General features: G+C 22.3%; 7 protein-coding genes across 7 annotated transcripts; 6 read left to right on the top strand and 1 right to left on the bottom strand. All coding sequences in view use genetic code 6, as the record gives it.

Moving 5' to 3' along the window:
* Positions 1-1420: 1420 nt before the first annotated feature.
* On the top strand, positions 1421-2390 carry TTHERM_00578910 (hydrolase of the alpha/beta superfamily protein; the record flags this gene model as incomplete). Its single annotated transcript, XM_001022892.1, has 2 exons — positions 1421-1550; positions 1642-2390. The coding sequence occupies 2 exons, from the start codon at positions 1421-1423 to the stop codon at positions 2388-2390; spliced, it is 879 nt and encodes a 292-aa protein (XP_001022892.1).
* A 2114-nt stretch (positions 2391-4504) lies between these two features.
* Positions 4505-4795, top strand: TTHERM_00578890 (hypothetical protein; the record flags this gene model as incomplete). The annotated part of the gene is made up of 1 exon (XM_001022890.3): positions 4505-4795. One exon carries the CDS (start codon positions 4505-4507, stop codon positions 4793-4795), a length of 291 nt encoding a protein of 96 aa, XP_001022890.1.
* Positions 4796-5909: 1114 nt separating this feature from the next.
* Positions 5910-6775, top strand: TTHERM_00578880 (hypothetical protein; the record flags this gene model as incomplete). The annotated part of the gene is made up of 2 exons (XM_001022889.4): positions 5910-6187; positions 6241-6775. Exons 1-2 carry the CDS (start codon positions 6033-6035, stop codon positions 6773-6775), a joined length of 690 nt encoding a protein of 229 aa, XP_001022889.3. The 5' UTR covers positions 5910-6032.
* A 2035-nt stretch (positions 6776-8810) lies between these two features.
* Positions 8811-10047, bottom strand: TTHERM_00578860 (hypothetical protein; the record flags this gene model as incomplete). Its single annotated transcript, XM_001022887.3, has 6 exons — positions 8811-8968; positions 9227-9279; positions 9509-9533; positions 9616-9734; positions 9798-9875; positions 10016-10047. 6 exons carry the CDS (start codon positions 10045-10047, stop codon positions 8811-8813), a joined length of 465 nt encoding a protein of 154 aa, XP_001022887.3.
* Positions 10048-10542: 495 nt separating this feature from the next.
* TTHERM_00578850 (SCO1/SenC family protein) lies at positions 10543-11547 on the top strand (the record flags this gene model as incomplete). The annotated part of the gene is made up of 1 exon (XM_001022886.1): positions 10543-11547. The coding sequence occupies one exon, from the start codon at positions 10543-10545 to the stop codon at positions 11545-11547; it is 1005 nt and encodes a 334-aa protein (XP_001022886.1).
* Positions 11548-12877: 1330 nt separating this feature from the next.
* Positions 12878-13330, top strand: TTHERM_00578830 (tryparedoxin protein, putative; the record flags this gene model as incomplete). The annotated part of the gene is made up of 1 exon (XM_001022884.3): positions 12878-13330. The coding sequence occupies one exon, from the start codon at positions 12878-12880 to the stop codon at positions 13328-13330; it is 453 nt and encodes a 150-aa protein (XP_001022884.1).
* Positions 13331-14550: 1220 nt separating this feature from the next.
* On the top strand, positions 14551-20093 carry TTHERM_00578820 (transmembrane protein, putative; the record flags this gene model as incomplete). The annotated part of the gene is made up of 4 exons (XM_001022883.2): positions 14551-17410; positions 17721-18033; positions 18097-18407; positions 18469-20093. The coding sequence occupies 4 exons, from the start codon at positions 14551-14553 to the stop codon at positions 20091-20093; spliced, it is 5109 nt and encodes a 1702-aa protein (XP_001022883.2).
* Positions 20094-20648: the final 555 nt, after the last annotated feature.

Below are 20648 nucleotides of genomic sequence, written 5' to 3'. Positions count from 1 at the left end.
TAAAAAATAAGAGTACATTAAACATACTTTATTGAAATTCAAATCAAGTTTAATTAATTGGATAAAAATTTTAGATAATTTGATGAATGCTTTTTTAAATTTAATGACATTAAATATTAGCCTTTATTTAAATACTAATTCAGTACTTACTTACTTACTAAAAATAATATAAATTTTATTTATGCTGTTTTTTAATTTACTAATTTGTATTTTTCAAACATATTTAAACACTAATTTCAAATAAAAATCTTTTATTAAAACACAATCAGCTGATAGCATTAATCAGAAAAAAACATAAAAATGGAAATTTAATTTTGTGCAAATATCTTATTGAAGTTCTTTTGATGAAATAAGTACTTCTATTAGTTTTTTAATAATAAATTTGAAAAAAAATGTAGATAACTGATTATAGCCTAAAAACATTTTAAAAATAGAGTTAATTTAAAGTTTTTACTTTATAAATCTTGCCACTCTAATTGTAAAAAAATAATAGATAATTTTTATTTGTTAGGCGGCTTAACTTTATGGCTTAATTATCTTTCAAGCTATCTAGACTGCAAAATAGGTAGAAAGAATGTCTATTACTGAGAAAGAGTTAAGCACATTTTTTTACTAAGGGAATATTTGTTAAATTAGACTAGGATAATATTATGATCACTCGTTTAGCTTATTTTTAAAAGAATTAAAAATAAAAAAATTCATCAGTCATTTTCCAATAATTTGAGTAAAAGTGCAAAACAAACAGATAAGATAAACAATTTTAGAAAATGAGTTTATGTTAAAAGGAGTAACAAAATATAATACTTAATAATTTATAAATTCAAGCTTAATTTCATGAATATTTGTTGTTTTTACTAAATTTAGAGTTGTTTTAAAAAGCTTAAATTTTTTAGTCTGATAGTAAAATGGTTTTGTCATACTTTCTTATTAGTTATGTTAATATGCGGATAGCTGAAAAAATTTTAATAAAATTGGAGAGAAAAAAAAATGACAATAAGTCAATAAATATTGATTTGGTTTATAAATCTATATCTTTACATGATTTTATAAAAAAGAATGTAATAGAGCTAATAAAAAGGGAGTAAAAAAAGGCTCAACTTGTAGATAACCTTGAATTAATAGTACGTAAGATGTTTACTAACTATTTAATAATTTTATTTATGATTAAAATATATTGGATTACATTATTTAAACGATAGTCACAATTTAAGAATATATATATATATATATCATTTAAAGAGACAAGCTTATAAAAATTAATAATCATTAATAATCTTAAATTATAGTAATTAATATTAACAAAGATTTTTTAGATTCTTACTCATTAATAATCAATCATTCAGATTAATCATTAGCAATTCAAATTAATCATTAGCAAAATAAACATAATTAAACAAAAAAAGCAAGTATTCAGCCAAAAATGAGCTTAGAAAAAAAGTTATTCCCAGCTCCAAAGCCTAGCTATAGTGAAGAGCGTTTTTAAGATGATGAATGTGTTAAGCTAATTAAAATTACTACGGTTGATGTTAACCACCAGATCATTAATAAAGGTAAAATCACATAATTACATTTTATTAATTCCTACTTTAAACATATCAAAATACAAACAAAAAAACTCATCAAATATTTTTATAATAAAAGATTCCAGCTTCCACGAATTGTAGATGCCTCTTCTTGTGTTTCCATTCAAAGAAGAAGAAGACTCCTCTAATATAGTCTTGATATACTTCCATGGCAATGGTGAGGATGCAGGTCATCCTTAATATTTACTTGAACTCATTTAAACTGAATTATGCGTAAATATTATTGAAATGGAATATCCTGGATATGGAATTTACTAAGAAACTCAAGCTTCTGCAGAATAAATAAAATTAGACTCTCTGAGAGTATACGATTATATTACAAATGAATTGCACATCCCAGAGAAAAACATACTGCTATTTGGAAGGTCTATAGGAACAGGTCCAGCTTGTTTTTTAGCTTCGGAAAGAAGCCCAGGAGGTGTGATATTGATGAGTCCTTTTACCACCGTCAAGCAACTCCTTTAGGACTTAGATCAAAAAGTAGAAGGAGAATACATAGAAAAATTCAATAATATGCAAATGATGGAAAAGATAAAATCTCCTACATTGTTCATCCATGGAGAAAAAGATATCAAAATAATACCAGATCATACAATATAACTCTCTAAAGTGTTAAAAGAAAAGAATAGAAAAGTTAAAGTGGTTTTCCCAAAGGAAATGACAAACAACTAATTCGAAGTGAGAGAAGATATTACTGACAACATAAAGGAATTTATGAAAGAATTTGAAATTAAAAATGAAATCGTTAAGTATAATAATAACCCTCTGCAAAAAGTTCTAAAATCCAAGCAATTACCACAAAAATGAAAAATAATAATCAATTATTCTTTATTCAATCAATCAATGAATCAAATAGAAAGCTGTGTTTATAAATAGTAAATAAACTAAGCTAGATAACTTTTAGTTCTTAATTTTCAGACAATTAAAAAAATTTTGATTTTCATCTGAAGTAAAAATCTATAATTAGAATTATAATAATTGTTAATAATAAACACAAGAAAATAAATACTCCTTTGATATTAATCTAATGAATGAATGATTGATTGATTTTGATATTTATAATAAAAGTTCTAGTTAAAACAAAAATTAATTTCAATTGATATATTTGAACAATAAAATCTAATAGATGAAACATAAAGCTTTGTAAAATACCAAATAAACCAATACATAATCTATCTTGATTGCTTTTTTTAGCAAAGTAAATAACTTATTTACGATAAAAGCAAATCAAATATAATTTAAAAATAAAATTATTTATTTATTTACTACTCTATCAACTATTTCTTTTTAAAACTAACTTTTTATAAAAAATAATGAAAGAACGAAGGAATGGTTATTAAATATTATTACTTAAACTATTAATAAATCTAACATTATTACTATTCAATCACAATCAATCTTTATTCAAAGAAGATTTTATTATAAAAAAATAAATATTAATTAAATTGTAAATGAATAAAACTATTTAAATTATTTCTTAGTTATCCATGTATATAAATACTTATTTGTTAAAACATTATTTTATCAAACATTAATGAGAGATGCTACTAAAAGTTATAATTATTAGTTAAAATAAATACCTATTATCATTAAGCTTAAAGTCAAAAATAATTATAAAACATACATAGTTTGTAAAAATTTATAATTAAGTTTTGACTTCTATGATGAAATTTAGAAAGTAAATAAATATATTTAAGAATTGTTAGTAAAATATTTATCCTAATTAAGTATTTCTTACCAAAAGTTATACTTATTACTATTTTATAAATAATTTAAATAAAATTCATTTAAATATTAACCCAAATATTTGCTATCCTTGCTCTTATTTGTATGAAATTTATTCACTCATTAATTAATTTTATTTCAAATAGGCTTTTGTATATTTTTAATAATTTATTACTTTTTAATTAATGAATTTAAAGCATTATTACTAAAATTACTTCTTTCGATTACTAATTAATGACCTTTCTAATCTATATTTTACTTGATTTAAAAATATATTTGAACCTAATTTATTTCATTAATATATTCAAAAATGAATTTAACTTAAATAATAAATCTATTCCATTTCTAAAAATATCAAAAAAGGTAATTAATAAAAAAATAAATAAAATAATATCATAAATATTCTTGAAAAAGGAGGGAGAAAAAATTTTATTTTTGATTTTTTAGCTCCTTACTCTAAAATCATTGTAAAATAGTTTTTAATAAGGAAAAAAAATAATTTCAAAATTGTATCCTCCTAATCATAAATAATCGCTATAATCCTATCGTCACTACTCAATGTATATAGTAAATTTTTAGATCTGCTTTAAAATTTTTTATCATTCTTAATTTAAAATATAACATAAAAAAATTTAACAAACAAAATCAGAATATAAATTTCTTTTTTTAATTAATTGATATAAAATATATTTTTTTTAATATTTAAATAAATAAATAAAGGTTTTCATTTACTAAAAAATCTTTTAAAATTGTTTATTTTTAAAATCTTTTGTTTTTAAATTTAACGAAATTTAAAAAAAGAAATTAAACAATGAATTTGATGAAATGATAAAATAATTTTTTATTAATTTTTAGATTTATTTAAAGGAAATAAATTCTTTGATAAAATTATTTTTAATTCAGCTTTTATATCAATTTACTTTAAGTAAAATAATAAGCCTTCTTAGCAGATAATTTGAGTGATTTAAAATAAGAAATTTTATACTTGTTGCAAAAAAACCAAAATATTCTAATCAAATTATTTTCACTCTAAACATATTTTATTGAAGAGATATTTATTCATTTAACAATTAATTTATTCTTTCTACTCAAATTGTTCATTTATTTTATTAAAATTATTAGTCATTAAATAATTATTCTAACAAACTTTATTAAATTTATAAAAAAAATAGCATCCTTTTGAGATTTTTGTAAAAATGGATGATTAAATTGAACTTGAAAACGGTGACTAATACAAATTTAGCATTTAAATACCTAGATTGAATCAATAGTTTGACGCTAATATTGAAAAATAGCTAACTTTAGGTGAATTTTTTGAAGCTATTGCAGAATTAGTTAGTACAGATGTTAAATCAGTTAGATTGATGTATAATGGCTAAAGAATAAGTAATGATTCTAATAAAAGAGTAGGAGATGAGTTCTAAAGTTGTGATTCATCTAAAATAGAAATTATAGTTTTTACTGAAAGCTAAGGAGCATCAAGCTGATAATTAGGATTAAGTGTTTTCTATATTTTTAGTTGATAATTATATATTTTTATTTGTAATCATATTCAATCAATTTAACATTTTTAAAAGTCATTCAAGTATAATTTAAATCATCTCAGATAAAACAGCTATTAAAATAAATAACTTCTAAAATATTTCATATGATAAGAGCAAACAATTTATTTTTTAAATATTTCTAAAAAATTTAAAACAAAAATAATGGTGTTAATTAATTATTTTTTATGATAAAAAATGGCATAATCACAAACAAAATAACATTTTCTCTAAATAAATAGAAACAATAGAATAAATTCATGCTAAATATGGCACATTTTAAACTTAAAAGTCTTGTTCCTATTACAACTCGAAATAAAATATAAAAAAAATAATAAATTAAATAAATATTTAAAATATACTAATATCTTCAATTTGCTTGATATTTTTATCAAACCTATTTTGATAAACTCTTTTATATTTTTAAGCGCTAAATTAAACAAATCAGATGTACAAAACAAAATATCAACTAAATTATTTAACACATTTTAAAAAATGAATTTATTTGTATTTTAAGATTTAGTTAAATAGGTGAATCTAAATTTATAAAAAATAAAATAATTTCAAAGTACTTTTTATTTCTAATTAAATAATATCCATCTAATAACATTCTTTTACAAGTCTTTACTGAAATTTAAGATATTTTTCATATTTGACAAATTAATATTTCAAAATGATAAAATTTAATTTTTCGAAAATTATGCTTTAAATTGAAGTAAATTCTAATTTGTACATCTTTTATGGTTTTTATATCTTCTCTAATAAATACAATCTGATTGATATATTAATACAAATATTTATTTATTTATTTGTTATTGTAAATTAATTCAAATATTTGTCAATTATAAAAATGTGTATTAATTATTTCATTTTATTGCTATTTTAAATATAGAAAAATTTATTTGTTTTATTTAAATAGATTTTAGTGAATTATTGTAACAATTTGATGTGGATGATGTTTACTGACTGACTGACAGCTAGCAATTTTTCTATGATTGACAAATCATTAAAATATCATAGAAGATATTTAAGTTATATATTAAACATATAAATAATAAGCTTCTTAAGCTGCTAGCGAAATATTTAATAACTCTTTAAAAATTTTCAAAAAATTTAAAAATATCTAAATTAGTAAAAATCAAAATCTTTATAAAAAAATAAAAATAAAGCATTCATAGATAAAATGGAATAAAGCAAAGATAATCTTTAAGCAATGATTGAACACTCTGAGGAATAATTCAGAGCCCAATTTGACCCAAACAATCCTTTATATCACTAAGGTGATAAGACACCCGTACCTATTGGAGGTGTGAGAGTTCCTGAGTCTATGAACACCATGTAATAAAGTTTAAAAATGTTCTAAAATCTTATTATTTTTTAATATCATAAAGGTATCCTTCTAATGTCAACAACTTAAATGAATATATTAACGATTAGCCTAAAGAAATTAACTATGGTCCTGAATACGACTAAATCAGCTAAGAAAGAAACTAATTTTTGAATTTCAAAAAGGTTATTGCTTAAATTACATAAGTTTTAGAAGCAATTCTTAGACACAAGGAGCACTTCAAAACCAAGGGAGATCCCACAAATTAATCACATGTTGAAAAACTCAATGAAAATATTTAAAAGGAAAGCGAAAAACTTACTGCTATTTTAGAAGAAATTTAACCATTAGCAAAAATTGTTCTCGAATCTGAGTTTAAAGCTCGTTATGATGGATTAACAGAGATCTTAGAGCATGCTAAAACCGAGTTCAAAAACAAGGAAGATTTGACTGATTTCTGTTTCAAGCTTAAAAAATACTCTGCTAATTCTTTCACTGATGCTGGTAAATTAATGGACAAACTTAAAAAAATTAAAAAGGATTACGCTGCCAAAACAGCTAATACAAATACTACTTAAGAAGAAGTTAAAACCAATTGAATTTTATTTGTATGTGTATAATTTATATTAGTAATTTAGATTTTTTTAATCTTATTGGATTAATAAAACTGCAACTATTCTAAAGAAACTATATATATTTATAATAATAAGCTAACATTTTAAATATTTGAATCATATTTAAAATCTATTTTTTAATTTATAAATCTTGATTTAACATTTAATTAATAGTAAAAATAAATTAAAAAAATAATAATAAATTTTAAATATTTATTTGTGAAAAAATAGCTAATTGTTTTTAAATGTTGTTGTTTTTTAAAAATATATGTATTATTTTTATTTAAGTATTTTTTTTGGTTTTTTAATATTTAAATTATTATTAATTTTTTATAGACAAAATATTAAATTTAAATTTATTTTGTAAATTTAAATTCAATAAAATAGATATTTTTGGTTAGCAAATTAATTTAAAAATTAAATTATTATTATACAAATTTAATTAGAATAATCATTTTTAGAAAGCAAATTAATTTAATAAAAAAATGTTAATCTAAAAAGCTTGATTTTTAATGTAAATTTATTTAAAACAGTGATTTTTAATATTATTGAATTAAATTTTTAACATTTCTGATTAAATTATTAATTTCTAAAAAACTATTTTTGTGATAAGTTTTATTTTAGATTGATTTATTTAAGTAATAAATATTCAATGATCACTTTATATTTATTCAATGGAAATATTTCTTAAATTTAATCAATAAATATTATAATTTAATTGAATATAAATTATAATTTGAATATATTTCAATTAAAAAACAAATTAATTTTTAATTTAAAAAATAAAAATGAAACTTTTTAAAGATTTTAAATAATTAAGCTAATTTTTAGCTTTTAAAAGATTTAATAAATGCAATATGAAGTGAAGGTATATAAATACAAAATAACTGAAAGATTATTAATATTTTAGTATTAAGATGGCTGTTTTTGGATTTTAAAATTTATTTAAATATTTATCTTTTGTTTGGTTGATTTATTTATTTATTGTTGCTAGTAGTAATACTTTAGTGCTTACTAACTATTAATTTAAGATAAAATGTTGCTTGTTTATATTACCTACACTTTTTATTGTAAAAATTTTTATCTTCTTCAAGCTAAAGCTACACATAATTTTCATCACGTGTAAGTGAGTACCTATGAGTAAGAAGAGAAGATTATTTTATTTATATAGGTATTTAAATTTATTTAATTTTTAATAATTTTAGATTGTTCTTAATTTATGAGATTTAAGTAGCATGCACCCTCCAGATAGCTTGTGTGATAATATAACATCAAAATATGTTTAATGTCATCAATTTATTAAAGATTAAGCAACTTATTAGAGCGATATAAAGTAATCTGTTCAAATTGAATTATGAGAAGTGAGTTTAGGAGAGCTAGAATTGATCCTTTAGATGGCTATCTTATCTCTCAATTGTTGAATTTATGTGATTTGTGTGATCTCCTCTTCTTCAAATTTCATAGTGTATTCCTTTGTGTTATTGATGTTGATTTTCTACTATTTGTACTTAATTTATTATAACCATTTGACAAAAAGAGAATAGAAATAAGCAATAGTTAATTTAGTGATTTAAAAATTGTTGAAATATAAATGAATAAATGATACACGATAGCTAAAATAATAAAAAAATCAACTGATTGAATTGAAATTAAAGGGCATTTATTTATTTATTTGTCTTATTTATTTATTTCACTCAAACAAACTTAGATATATAAAAATAACAAAAATAATATTTTAATAAAGTGGATCTAATTATTTTAATCTTTTTTTTTTTGAGTGTTTATATAAAAATTAACAAATCAATCTTATAGATTCAAAATCAATCATCTTCTTGATATATAGATAATTTGAAAGACAGTTAAATGATTAGTGTTTAGTATTTCTCTTTATTTTATGTTTGTTTGTTTATTTATTAATTAATTTTAATTAACCTGTCTTAAAATTAACTATTCACTCTTACAATAATTCATTAAATAATATTGTTCATTCACTCATTCATTCATTCATAAATTGAACTACTCAATAATTGATTGAGGTGGATTTTCTTTTGATATATTAATAGAAACTTGTGAGATTATTTAATAAATGAATGAATGAATAATTATTGATTGATAGATTGATTGATTTATTGAAAGATTATTTGTGGGCATGTTTCTCAAACAACAGTTCCTCTACCACTTTATTTTTTGGAAAATAAATTACTTATTAAAGTCAAAATTTCAGTTAATTATTTATTTATTCATTGTTAAAGTCAAAGCAAAAGAATGTTAAAAATTGAAATTTCCAGAAAATCAAATCTTGGAGTTGTATTAAATTTTAATTAAAGATTTAAAAATTATTAAAATTTTTGATTCTCTTAGCTAAATGAATTTTGCTTGTTTTTTTTGTTTGTTTGTTTTCAATCAATTAAATGAGCTAAAATCACTAATAAATACATTGATAATTTGTATGTTAACTTCTTTGCCTGCTTGACTTCCTACTACTTTTGCTTTCATTTATAAAGTAAAATTACTGAAATGAATGGGGCAAGCGATTATTAGCTAAAGAGTTTATGATTTGTTCGTGTAGAAATAAATTTGGGTGTAATTTAAAAAGATAAATAAAAACTTCATCGTCAATTGTTTGTGGGTTTTGTTTGGGAGAATTGAATCACTAAAGAACTTTTTGCTCATTAAAGCCGAAAAAAAAGAGTTCTCTTTTATCATTAAAATAATTACATTTGATCTTCATCTTGGTCGTCGTCTATTTTAATACAAGAAAATTTATTAGAATAAATTGTTGAATTTTTGTTAAGCTTTTAAAATAAATTTATTCGAAGAATTACCGTCGTCATCATCAGTAATAAAGGTCTAAGCTAAATTCATATTCTCTAAGAGGATTCTGTGATTTAAGACAACAAGGGTACCCATCTTGAGAGCGATTTCATTGGTAGCGTATTTGCATCTAATCAAAATTAGTTAAAAAAATGTTTTTTTACAATCACTCTTTAAATTTTTTCAATTTTACTCAAGAAATTTTGAATAGTTCTTCATGGGAACCATGCTTTATACACTACTAAATCTTCCCATAGATTTACTGTATTAGCTGTTTTAATTGAAAAATCAGTTAATAAATGCTTATTTTTTGGTATTAATTTTTGCTGATCAAATAACGCTGATAGACGTGCTACATGCTATTTAAATCAGCTAGCTATTTTGGATGATGATTATTTATTAAATCGTTACAAGGACTTAGTGAGGAATCTTGCAGCGTTCATTTTTGATCCTGCTTATTATTTAATTTTAATTTAGATTAATTTGTTTTGTATTTTTAATAGCAGCCCCAGCTTTTTAGACTATTTGAATTAAACACAAAAAAGAAAAGTCAAGAATATTATATATTTATTTATTTAATTATTTCGACTATTTTTAAAATCTTTATTCAATCAGAGGAGAACTAATTATTTATTATTCATTTGTATTTTAAAATAAAATATTTAATTTTATCAATAAATTAATAAATTGATTCTCTAAATATTTTTCTCATAAACAAACAGTTATTTATTTTTTAAAACAAACAAACAAATAATTTATTTGAAAAATCAATCATTTGCTTGGATGCAACCAACAAATATTTTAGTGAGTTTAAAATGAACAAAATTTGTTTTTAATTTAAAATATAATTTAATAATTCAATAAATTTCTTATTATTTATAATAAAATTAATATCTTTTATTTATTTCTAAACCCTAATTCTGGCAAATTCTCTCTGAATGATTAATTTATTAAAAACTTTTTAGTTGAAAACTTTAAGGAGAACTTTAAATTTAAATGGAGGAAATTCTACATTTTTCAGTCGCTATATGCTCCCAAATAACTATGCTGTGAACTCTTTAAATAAAATCACAAATTTCAGCTTTTCTGAGACTCCATAAAAAGAAGGAGAAGAAAAAATAAAATAAGATATTCAAGTAGAAGAAATCAAATTAAATAGATTCAGAGATGCCAAAGAAAACAAAGATGACTATTAAAAAGATGAAGATAGCTAGGATTAAGAAATGACTCCTTTGTTTAAATTAGCTCTACTTTCAATTGGAGCATCTGCTTTATTTATAGTCTACAAATTGAATGAGATGTAATCTCAGCTTAAAAAAATTGATGAGGTCAAAGTATCTCACAAAGGATAAGCTAAAATAGGAGATGAATGGGAGTTAATTGATACATCTGGCAATCCTATAACTCCTTAATCTCTCTTGGGAAAATACTATCTAGTTTATTTCGGTTTCTGTCATTGTCCTGACATTTGTCCAGCTAATTTAATTAAAATTAGAAATGCACTTAATCATATTAAAAAGATGCCTGAAGGCTAAGACTTAGATATTAAAGTCCTATTTATAAGTGTCGATCCTGAGAGAGATACTCCTTAGATCATAAGAGATTATTTGGATATGTATGATACATCCTTTTTAGGTGCAACTGGATCTCCAACTGATGACAGCAAATTAAAGTAAGCATTGAAATCATTTAAAGTAGTGGCCAACAAAATTAACTATGATCCTGATGATGAAGAACTAAAAACTTTACTTAAAAAATATAATGGAGATTTAAGCAAAATTTACACAATGGACCACACTACAAATACATTCTTAATGGGAACTAAGGGAGAATTTATAGGTTTCTACGATGGAAATAGGTCAGAGGATTAATTATCATCTTTAGTATTAAAAAGTATAATAGATAACAAAAAAACTCTTATTTCAGCTTAGTAAAAAGAATGACCCATTTAAGAAATCTAACATCAAAGTATATATGAATTTTTAGAATTATAGTAAAAATATTATCTTTCTGTTTGTAAGTAATAAACTTTCTTTAAAAAATTGTAAGTATTGGATTAGATTTATTAAAAAATGTTTTATAGTCTTATGAATCAAAATAAATTTAATTAGTTAGACATAAAATATATGCTTTAAAATATATTTACTAATACCCTAAATAGTTTTTATTTTAGTTTTTTTTAAATAAATGAAATATTTAAAATGTTATTTTTAGTTTAGAGAAGAGAGAAAGTGTTTTTATCTTTAATAATTTTCAAATAAAATTTTTTATAAGAAGAAAAAATGGTTTATTCTTAGTTTATAAAAGTAATGTTTGAATATCAAAAGTACTAAAAAGTAATTTTTATTCTTCTTGGTGTTTTTTCTTGTAATTTTATTTAATGGTGAATAGCTTTATTTCAATTAAAAATAATTAATTAATTCATTTTAATTTAAAAAATTTTAAAACTTAATTAAATTATCTTTTTTTATCTTAAATAAAATAATTCGGCTTTTTTTAACTTAAATTTCTTTGATTAAAAATAAATTTATTATTACATTCACTATTTTTATTATTCAACTTATTTCATTAATTTATAATCAAATTTTTATTTTAATTCAGAATTATTTTAGTTTATATTTTTCTATCTTAAAATGTATATAAGTAGCTAAATACTATTTAAAATAAATAAATACATTTTATCACAATTATCCTGTTTTATAATTAACAAATTTATTTAATGATATATTAAAATATCCACTCTACTTGATACAATCCATCCTAAGTAAATTTAATTTATAATGTTTTAATCTATTTTCATAAATTTTTTTGAAATGCTTGTCAAGGTTAGTTAGGTTGTTAATTTATATAATTTTTAGCAACATTTTTTAGCATTATAAGAATCTTAATGATATAAAATTGCCAAAAAAATATTTTTTTTATTCATATTTTGCTCTTGATGATAGTATATCACTAAATTTAAAATCGAATAATACTCGCTTGCTGATTTTTATAGAGAAGTATTTTACAAAAATTTTCTAAAATTACTTATTGCATATTAAATTTATTTTTTCTTGACTTAAATTATTAGGTTTTTAACAAGAAATGCAATAAAATTATTATTTTTTTTTAGATAAAAGGAAATTTATTTTAGAAGTTAAATTGATTTATTATATTGATTATTTAATTGATATTATTTATAATTATATTAAATGATTAATAGAAAGAATATTTTATAATTTAAAAGAATTCATTAGAGATATTAAAAGTTTTTTTAGAAATTTAAAAATTGAGATGGACTCAAAGAAAGAAGTTAAAGAGTTTTCATTAGGTTAAACTTTCTTAGGAAAAAATGGTTTGCTAGATGTTTCACCTTTAAAAACAAATAAAGTCACTTGTTTATACTTTTCTGCATCTTATTGTCCTCCATGTTAAGCTTTTACTCCTCTTTTGATTGACTTTTATAACGAAGTAAATGCTGAAGATAAAGTTTTAGAAATAATTTTGATTCCATTTGATTAAACAGAGGATGAATTTAAAATTTACTATAAGCCTATGCCTTGGCTTGCAATTCAGTTAGGCGATGAACGTATAGCTAAGTTTACCTCTCATTTCAAAGTAACTAAAATACCTAAATTGATAGTTTTAAAGTAAAATGGAGAAGTAGCTTCAGGAAGTGGAAGAATAGAAGTGATGACTGATGGAGAAGATGCATTCCACAAATGGAGATAATTAGTTGAATAATGAATTAGATTATATTAAATTTTTGATAAAAAGCATTAACCTTGAAAACAATATTGTGGTTTTTTTAGATATAACAAAAGAAAGAGTCAGCAGCAATAGTTATATAACTTTTTTAATTTTTAAATTAACCTATAAATAATCTTTGATTATAGTTTGATTTCTAAATTTTTAAAGAAACATCATTTAATTATTGAAAAACATTTTATTACATATTGAATTCTGTTTGAATAGTTTCAATAGTAAATATTTTTTCAAGCAAGGTTTGAATAAGAATAGTAATAAAATATTTGATCAAAAATGATAAATTTATTAACTTTTTATTTTATATTTGTAATTGCAATTTGTATCTACTTTTTGATTTTGGATTAATATATTATAAATAAATGCAGAATACCTTTGGACAATAGGAAATAATAAAAAGATAAACAATTTTACTGATTTTAGATCAGATTATATTTTTAATAGAAAAAAATACAATTTTTATAAAACATATAATTTTTGTTACTCTTAATATTTTACAGACATAATTTATTTTGTATAAAAAAATATGCAAAAATTATAAAAGAAAAGCTTAAAATTATTATTATAAATAAGCTTAGTTCAATTAATATTGTATTTTATTAATTTATTTTTAAAAATATATTAAAATAAATATCATTTTTTTATTTTAGTTTTGGTTTTATCAAGTACCTATTAGTCTCTGAAAAAAGATTAAATAAAGCTCTTTAAAAATAAACATCTCAAATTAATATAAATAATTTCGATACATATCTACCATTTTTCAAAATCTAAAAAGTTATTATTAAATTAATTCCTAATTTTTATATTTAGCAATAATTTTATTTGAATTTACTGTGGATATAAGCGAATAAATTTCATTTATTTAATATTTGTTATAAATTTTTAATATAAGTTCAATTCAAATTAAATACAAACAAACATTTTATTTACTTTTTTTAGTATGTAATTAATGGTAATACAAAAAGATCTTTGTATTTTGTAAGTTAAATAGATTTGGTAAAGTCTTTGATCGATTTTTTACCATAAATAAAGAAAATAATGAGAGAATAATTGTTTTGATATAATAAACAAAATGTTAACAAAATAATCCTAAGATTGAAAATTGAGAAAAGGTTCTAAAAGTATTAGTTAATTAAAAAATATTTAGTCAGAATTATCATACAAAAATTATTCTAAGTAAAAAGTTTAGGCAAAGCAAAATAATGTCGCCTTCTAATTACATAAAATATTTATTAAGTCTATTATTGGCAATAATAGTATCCGTTAAATCTTAATCTGTGCCATGCTATAGCTAAGTGCTATCAGGTAATTTTTATGGTGAAAATTAAAAGGATGCTTGGAAAGATTTAGACTTATCAACTGATATTCAATTTAAGAAAATGAGTAGCTTAAGTATTTCTTTTTGGATGAACATAGCTTCATCGTTCTAAATTTAATTTTCTGTGAAACTATCCTAATAATCATACTAGCTCCTATCTATAAATCCTACTACATCATAGACTAACCCATAGCTTTTAATTGATAGTTCAAGTTTTTTACAAACTCCTTTAAAATACACAAAAGCTTAGAATCTATGGATGTATGTATTCATTACATTGGATGTATCTAATACCATTCCATAAGTTCCATAAGTTAACTTATTTATTGCTGATTCAGTTGATACTAGTGATGCAGTACATTTTATGCCAATTTAGCAGTCTTAACTTTAAAATCTTCCTATTAATAACTTTTAATATGAAACTTTTTTGATAACATCTGGTACTGATATATAATACACAGGCACAATTTACTTGCACCGCTACTATGGAATTTAAAATATTACTAGCGATTATCAGAATATTTTGAAAATGATGATGAGAGACAATACAATCCTGATATCAAATTATTTATTTAACTAAGACTTGCTAGTGTAATATTTGGATGATAATAATGACTATTATCAAAACAATATAGATATTAGTAAGCAAAATTAAAATAGTGTTCCCATTTTATTCTACAAGAGCTTAAGTTTTTCAGCACAGAACTACATAACTCTAAATGGCTTTCGCTTGACTCAAGTCTAGAGAGAGTTCACTATTTCATTTAGCATTCAAACAGTGATTACTGATATTAATCCTCAACCGTATACAATCATGAGTTTCCAGGATGAAAAGGGTTTCATAATATTTTAAATCATTTTAAATAGATTGAATGATTATCAAGAATAAATTATTTTTAATTTTCAGTATCAAAACTAAAATTTAAACAATACTTTATAAAAATGCAATGTATAACGCATAACACAGTGGAATTACTTTGTGATTACAGGATATACCTATGCAAGATTCTAATCCAATTACTAACCAAAAAATTATTATTTTGATATTTACCTTAATTATTAGTATTGCGAAACAGTTGTTTACAAAAATCCTCAAACTTTTTTAAGTAGCGATTAGTTTTTCATTGTATTTGGTAACTAAAATTCTCAATATACTAATTATTTTATGCTTAAATCCCTAAAAGTATATTATGGTGCCTTCTCTGCCTATAATTCAACATGCAATTAAAATTGTGTAGTTCAGTAGAGTAAAGAACTTACTAATGCTGAGAAACAGTAGTGGAATAATTAGAATCCAACTAATACTCTCCCTATTTCTGAATAGGTTTCTTAATAAGCATTAAGTTGGTTAAATGGCTAAACTTTATCTTAATATCAAACATAATCTTGCCTGAAATGTGATGATTAGAGGTATTAAAATGGAGAATATTGTCTAAGTGGAGCTTCACAGTGCCCGGATGGTATAGATTCCTCAGCTAATTAATGCCTGCCTGCAGTATTGTGTTCGGATCCTTTACATGATAGCAGTGACTGCATTAAAAACTGCATTCCTGGTTATTAAATTGATAACACAGCAAAATGTTCTATTTAGTGTGGATATTCTTGTGCATAATGCTCAGGTATCAATTCAGCATAATGCCTATCCAGTAATAAAACTAATCTAGACTAAGCTTGCCCTTCAACAAGAACATTTAATTCATTAACTTAACAGTGTGATTGTAAATAATATTTTTATGATGATGGAATAAGTTATCAGTGCATAAAAGCAACAACAGTCACTCCTACTTCTACTATTGCAAAGGTGTATTATGTATTCGATATCAGTTATCAAGATTAACAACTTGTGACGATAGCATCCATAAATACCAAACCAATTTACTAATACCAATTAAGTGATGTTAGTCTTAAATATGATTAAAATGTTTCAAATACAATAACTGCTGATGTAGATTATGGTATTTAGCTTTTTCAATTATAATAATTTTAAATAATTAACTTAAATAACGCACAAGCATAAAACATGAGATTTTGGCTGTACCCTTAGTCTAATTTAGGCAGATATGTAAAATTAGTATCTTATACTGATTCTTCTAATAATCCAATAATTATGATAATATTAAATTAAATTAACAATTTTGAATATTCTTTAACTATTTGCCTTAGTTAAAAGTGCTAAACTCTTTCACCACTATAATCAAAAATAAGAGCAAATATGTGGAACTAGATTGCAATATCAATAGCTAATTGGACCCCTTCAAATAATTCCATTTTTCAAATCACTATTTTCATAAACTCTTTTTCTAAGAATTTCTACTTTGAAACTTACCCGACTAGCATTTAAGTTTTATAAGTTTAATTTGGTGATTATAATAACAAATTTTCTCCTCCTCAAACTCAATTCTTTGCTGTAAGATACATTTCTTTCTTTGACCAACCTTTTTACTTAAACAATTCTAATAATTGTCTTGTAACTTCAGGAGGAAATTTATGTATTGTCTGCTAAAAAGGTTTTTATGCAAAAAGTAATTTATCTTTTAACTGTATAAAAGATACACCTTTAACTGGCTAATTTGTATACGATAGTATTCAAATGATTCATTCTTGTGGAGTGAATTAGAATATATGCACTAATGAATGTTAAGCACTACCTTCAAAATGTATTAATTGTACATAAGGTAGAGATCCAAAAAACAACTGTAATTGTCCGGATGGATAATATTCTGATCCTATGTTTAAATGCTAGCGTAAAAAAAACATATATTAAAAAATATTACAAAAAATCTTTAATAATTTTCCATTAAAATTATTTTTAATTCATAAAAATAAATAACTTAATTAAAATAAACTTTTATTTAAAGAGTTTGCTAACAAAAAATTTAAATTTTCAAACAATTTTATTTTATTTATTAGTCTCAAGAATTTAATTATCTAAAAAGAAACATTTAAATAAATAAATAAATCAATATTCCATTTAGAATAATTTAAAATATCTTGTTTGATATCTTTGAATTCTCCATTTAACAATTAATTTTTTAATTTAATATAAAAAAATAGCTTGTAATCCTAAATGCGCCACTTGTGACAATACAAATAAATGCTTAACGTGTAAAAATAATAGAATTAATCCACCCCTTTGTACATGCCCTTCATAATTTTTGGAACCAATTCCATCAGATACGACATCTATCTAAAAGGGTCTTTGTGTTCCTTGTAGTAAATCATGTGCTAGTTGTGATTCAAGTTCTTGTGTTTGTCCTGATTAAACCAAAACTTTTAGAATTTAGAAAAGCAAATATTCATGCGACTGTATGGATGGATACTATGACGATACAAACTCTAATGCACCATGTAAAAAGTGTTTTCCAAAGTAAATAAAATTTTAATATAATAAAAAAATTTTTTTTAAGTTAATAATTTTAATTGTAATTAGTTGTGCTACATGTATGGGAGGATTAGAAAATTAGTGCAGTAGTTGCAAATTCGATAATAGCCAAGTAAAATTGGTTAAACCAATCGCTGGAGGTATTGGTTTTTGTTAGTGCTAAGATAGTGGATAATATCTAGATTATAATGGATTTTGCAAAAACTACACATCTGTCTAGTTTTCTTTGATTTCAGATGCATACTACTTCAGACCTAAGATAAAAATTGAACTGACAGATGGATAACAACTAGAAAATGCTTTAACTTCTTAATGGATCACCCTTTTGGATATTAAAATCATAACCAATGATAACTCTCGTAATTAGAATTTTATTTACAAATAAATTAAGAATATATTTTTTACTTAACTTGCAAATAGTTCACAACAGAAGAAACTTATAGACTAGCAGTAGTTAAATAGGAGAAAATAATCTCAATTTAACAATGTCGAATGATAGCACTTAACCTAATGTGGGTTACATTAATATCGATGTCTAACAGAGTTGTTTCTCTAAATTAATAAGAATTGTTGTAAACAAAAACACTGCTATCCGAACAATTAACGGTGTGCCTTTAAATCCCTCTTTCTAAAACTAAGTATTCGAATTTAATATTTAGCCTTTTATTATGAAATTTGGTTCAGACGACTTGAACTACTTTCAATATTAGCAGTAAATTTTAAATTCTCTATAGAGCAATTCATTCTTTTCTTTTATAAGATATATATCTATTCCTTTGCTTTTTATGAATTGTTTACAACCCATATCAACATTGCTACTGATAAACACTGTCATTCCATTGAAAGCTCATCTCCTAATTTCTCAGTTCGCTAGCTTTGTTTTCCCTTATACTCCAGTTTGGATTAATTACAATTTCAACAATATGAAATCTAACTAATACAAGAGTCCTTCATATAATATTTATGGCAGTGAAGTTAGTGTTAGTGATTAGCAGGCATTTTACCCTTACCAACAAATGGGTATCAGTGCAAATTTTTTAGTTAACATTACTGAGACTCTAGTTCTCCTAGCTATTAATGGTATTGTAATTGGAATTATGAAGTATCTAGATGACTCAAATTACAAATTATTTTAGGGAAAGAATTTTTATCATTACCCTATTTCCTTTTTTTACAACCTACTGGAAGTGCGTCTCATCTATATCTTGTTAAGCGTTTTCTTATAATTCACAAACATGCAGTTCTCTAACGGTCTTAATGGTGTTTCAGCAATTTTTTCTTGTATTTTTTTCTTAGCGATGATGTTCTTTTACTATAAAACTTATTAAATTCTAAATTCAGAATCAGAAAAGGGATTTTAATATAAAAGATTATTCCATCTTGTTGAGTATTTGGATTTTAAGTAACACTCAATAAGGTTAAACTATAAGCTACTTCACTTCATAAAAAAGTTTCTTTACATGCTAGTTGTTGTCGTTATGTATAACTCACCTAAAATAGGTATTATTTTCTTGATAATAATATCAATTTTAGGTTTATTTTTAGATATACTTACTCGTCCTTTTAGTTTCAATTGCATTAACTACTTTAAAATTTTTTCTTCTATTGCATGGCTTGTCCTATTGAGTGCTCTGTTATATTCGTTCACTCAATATTAAAATATGCTAAATAATAATTATATTATTGAATCTTCTACATTGAATAACTATTTAAAATCAGGCGAAGCCATCTTCATTTTAGTTTGGCTCTATTTTGGCTTTCACTGCATAATTTATATCCTAAAACTCTCTGACAACATCAATAGAGTCTATAAATACTTTAAAGATAAGAATGATGATATCTAAGTACTGATAGTTAATAAAGATGAAGACAATACCTATCGGCTATAAAATATTTTCTAAAATTCTTAATAAGATGATTCAGAAGTTATTGGAAATGTAAAAGCAATTGTAGCATTATAACCTAAATAAATCTAAGTTAAGGATTTTGTTATCAATCCTAAGTTCAATTAGAAACGTAGAAAATCAAGTAATTAATTTTTATGAAATACATATTAATTAGATTATGTTATGAGATTCCTATTATGATAAATAAATTAATCATTCACAATATCAAATCGAATTAAATCTTAAACAAAATTCTATTTTATTAAATGATTTATTTTATATATTTTTTTATATCAAGTTTATTATATAATTTTTAAATTGATGAATTGTATTTTAAAAGTTAAACTTTAATTTTTTTTTATTACTAGTGGAATTTATAAATAAAATTACAGGATAGTAAAAATTAAATAAAATTTCAATATTAAATACTAATATAAGTAAGGTCCTTAATATTTGAGAATTTAAAGTAGTTTTTTATTTTAATAAATAATTTTAAATATTATAATGAAATAAATAGGATATATTTTGAAATAATAGTAATTTTTTAAAAAATAATAAGAAATTTAAATTATTAATGAATGAATGAGTGAGTGAGTGATAAATATTCAGTTTAAAAATTTTTATACAAATAGTTGAACTTTGAAATATATTAATTTATAAATGTTTTTAAGATTTAAGCTTTGTTTGATTTAAAATAATTTTTTAAAAGTATAG

Source organism: Tetrahymena thermophila, assembly GCF_000189635.1.
Source record: "Tetrahymena thermophila SB210 genomic scaffold scf_8254464, whole genome shotgun sequence".
NCBI lineage: Eukaryota > Ciliophora > Oligohymenophorea > Hymenostomatida > Tetrahymenidae > Tetrahymena > Tetrahymena thermophila.
Note: the sequence above shows the minus strand (reverse complement) of the source record. Positions and strands in the feature narration are given on the sequence as shown.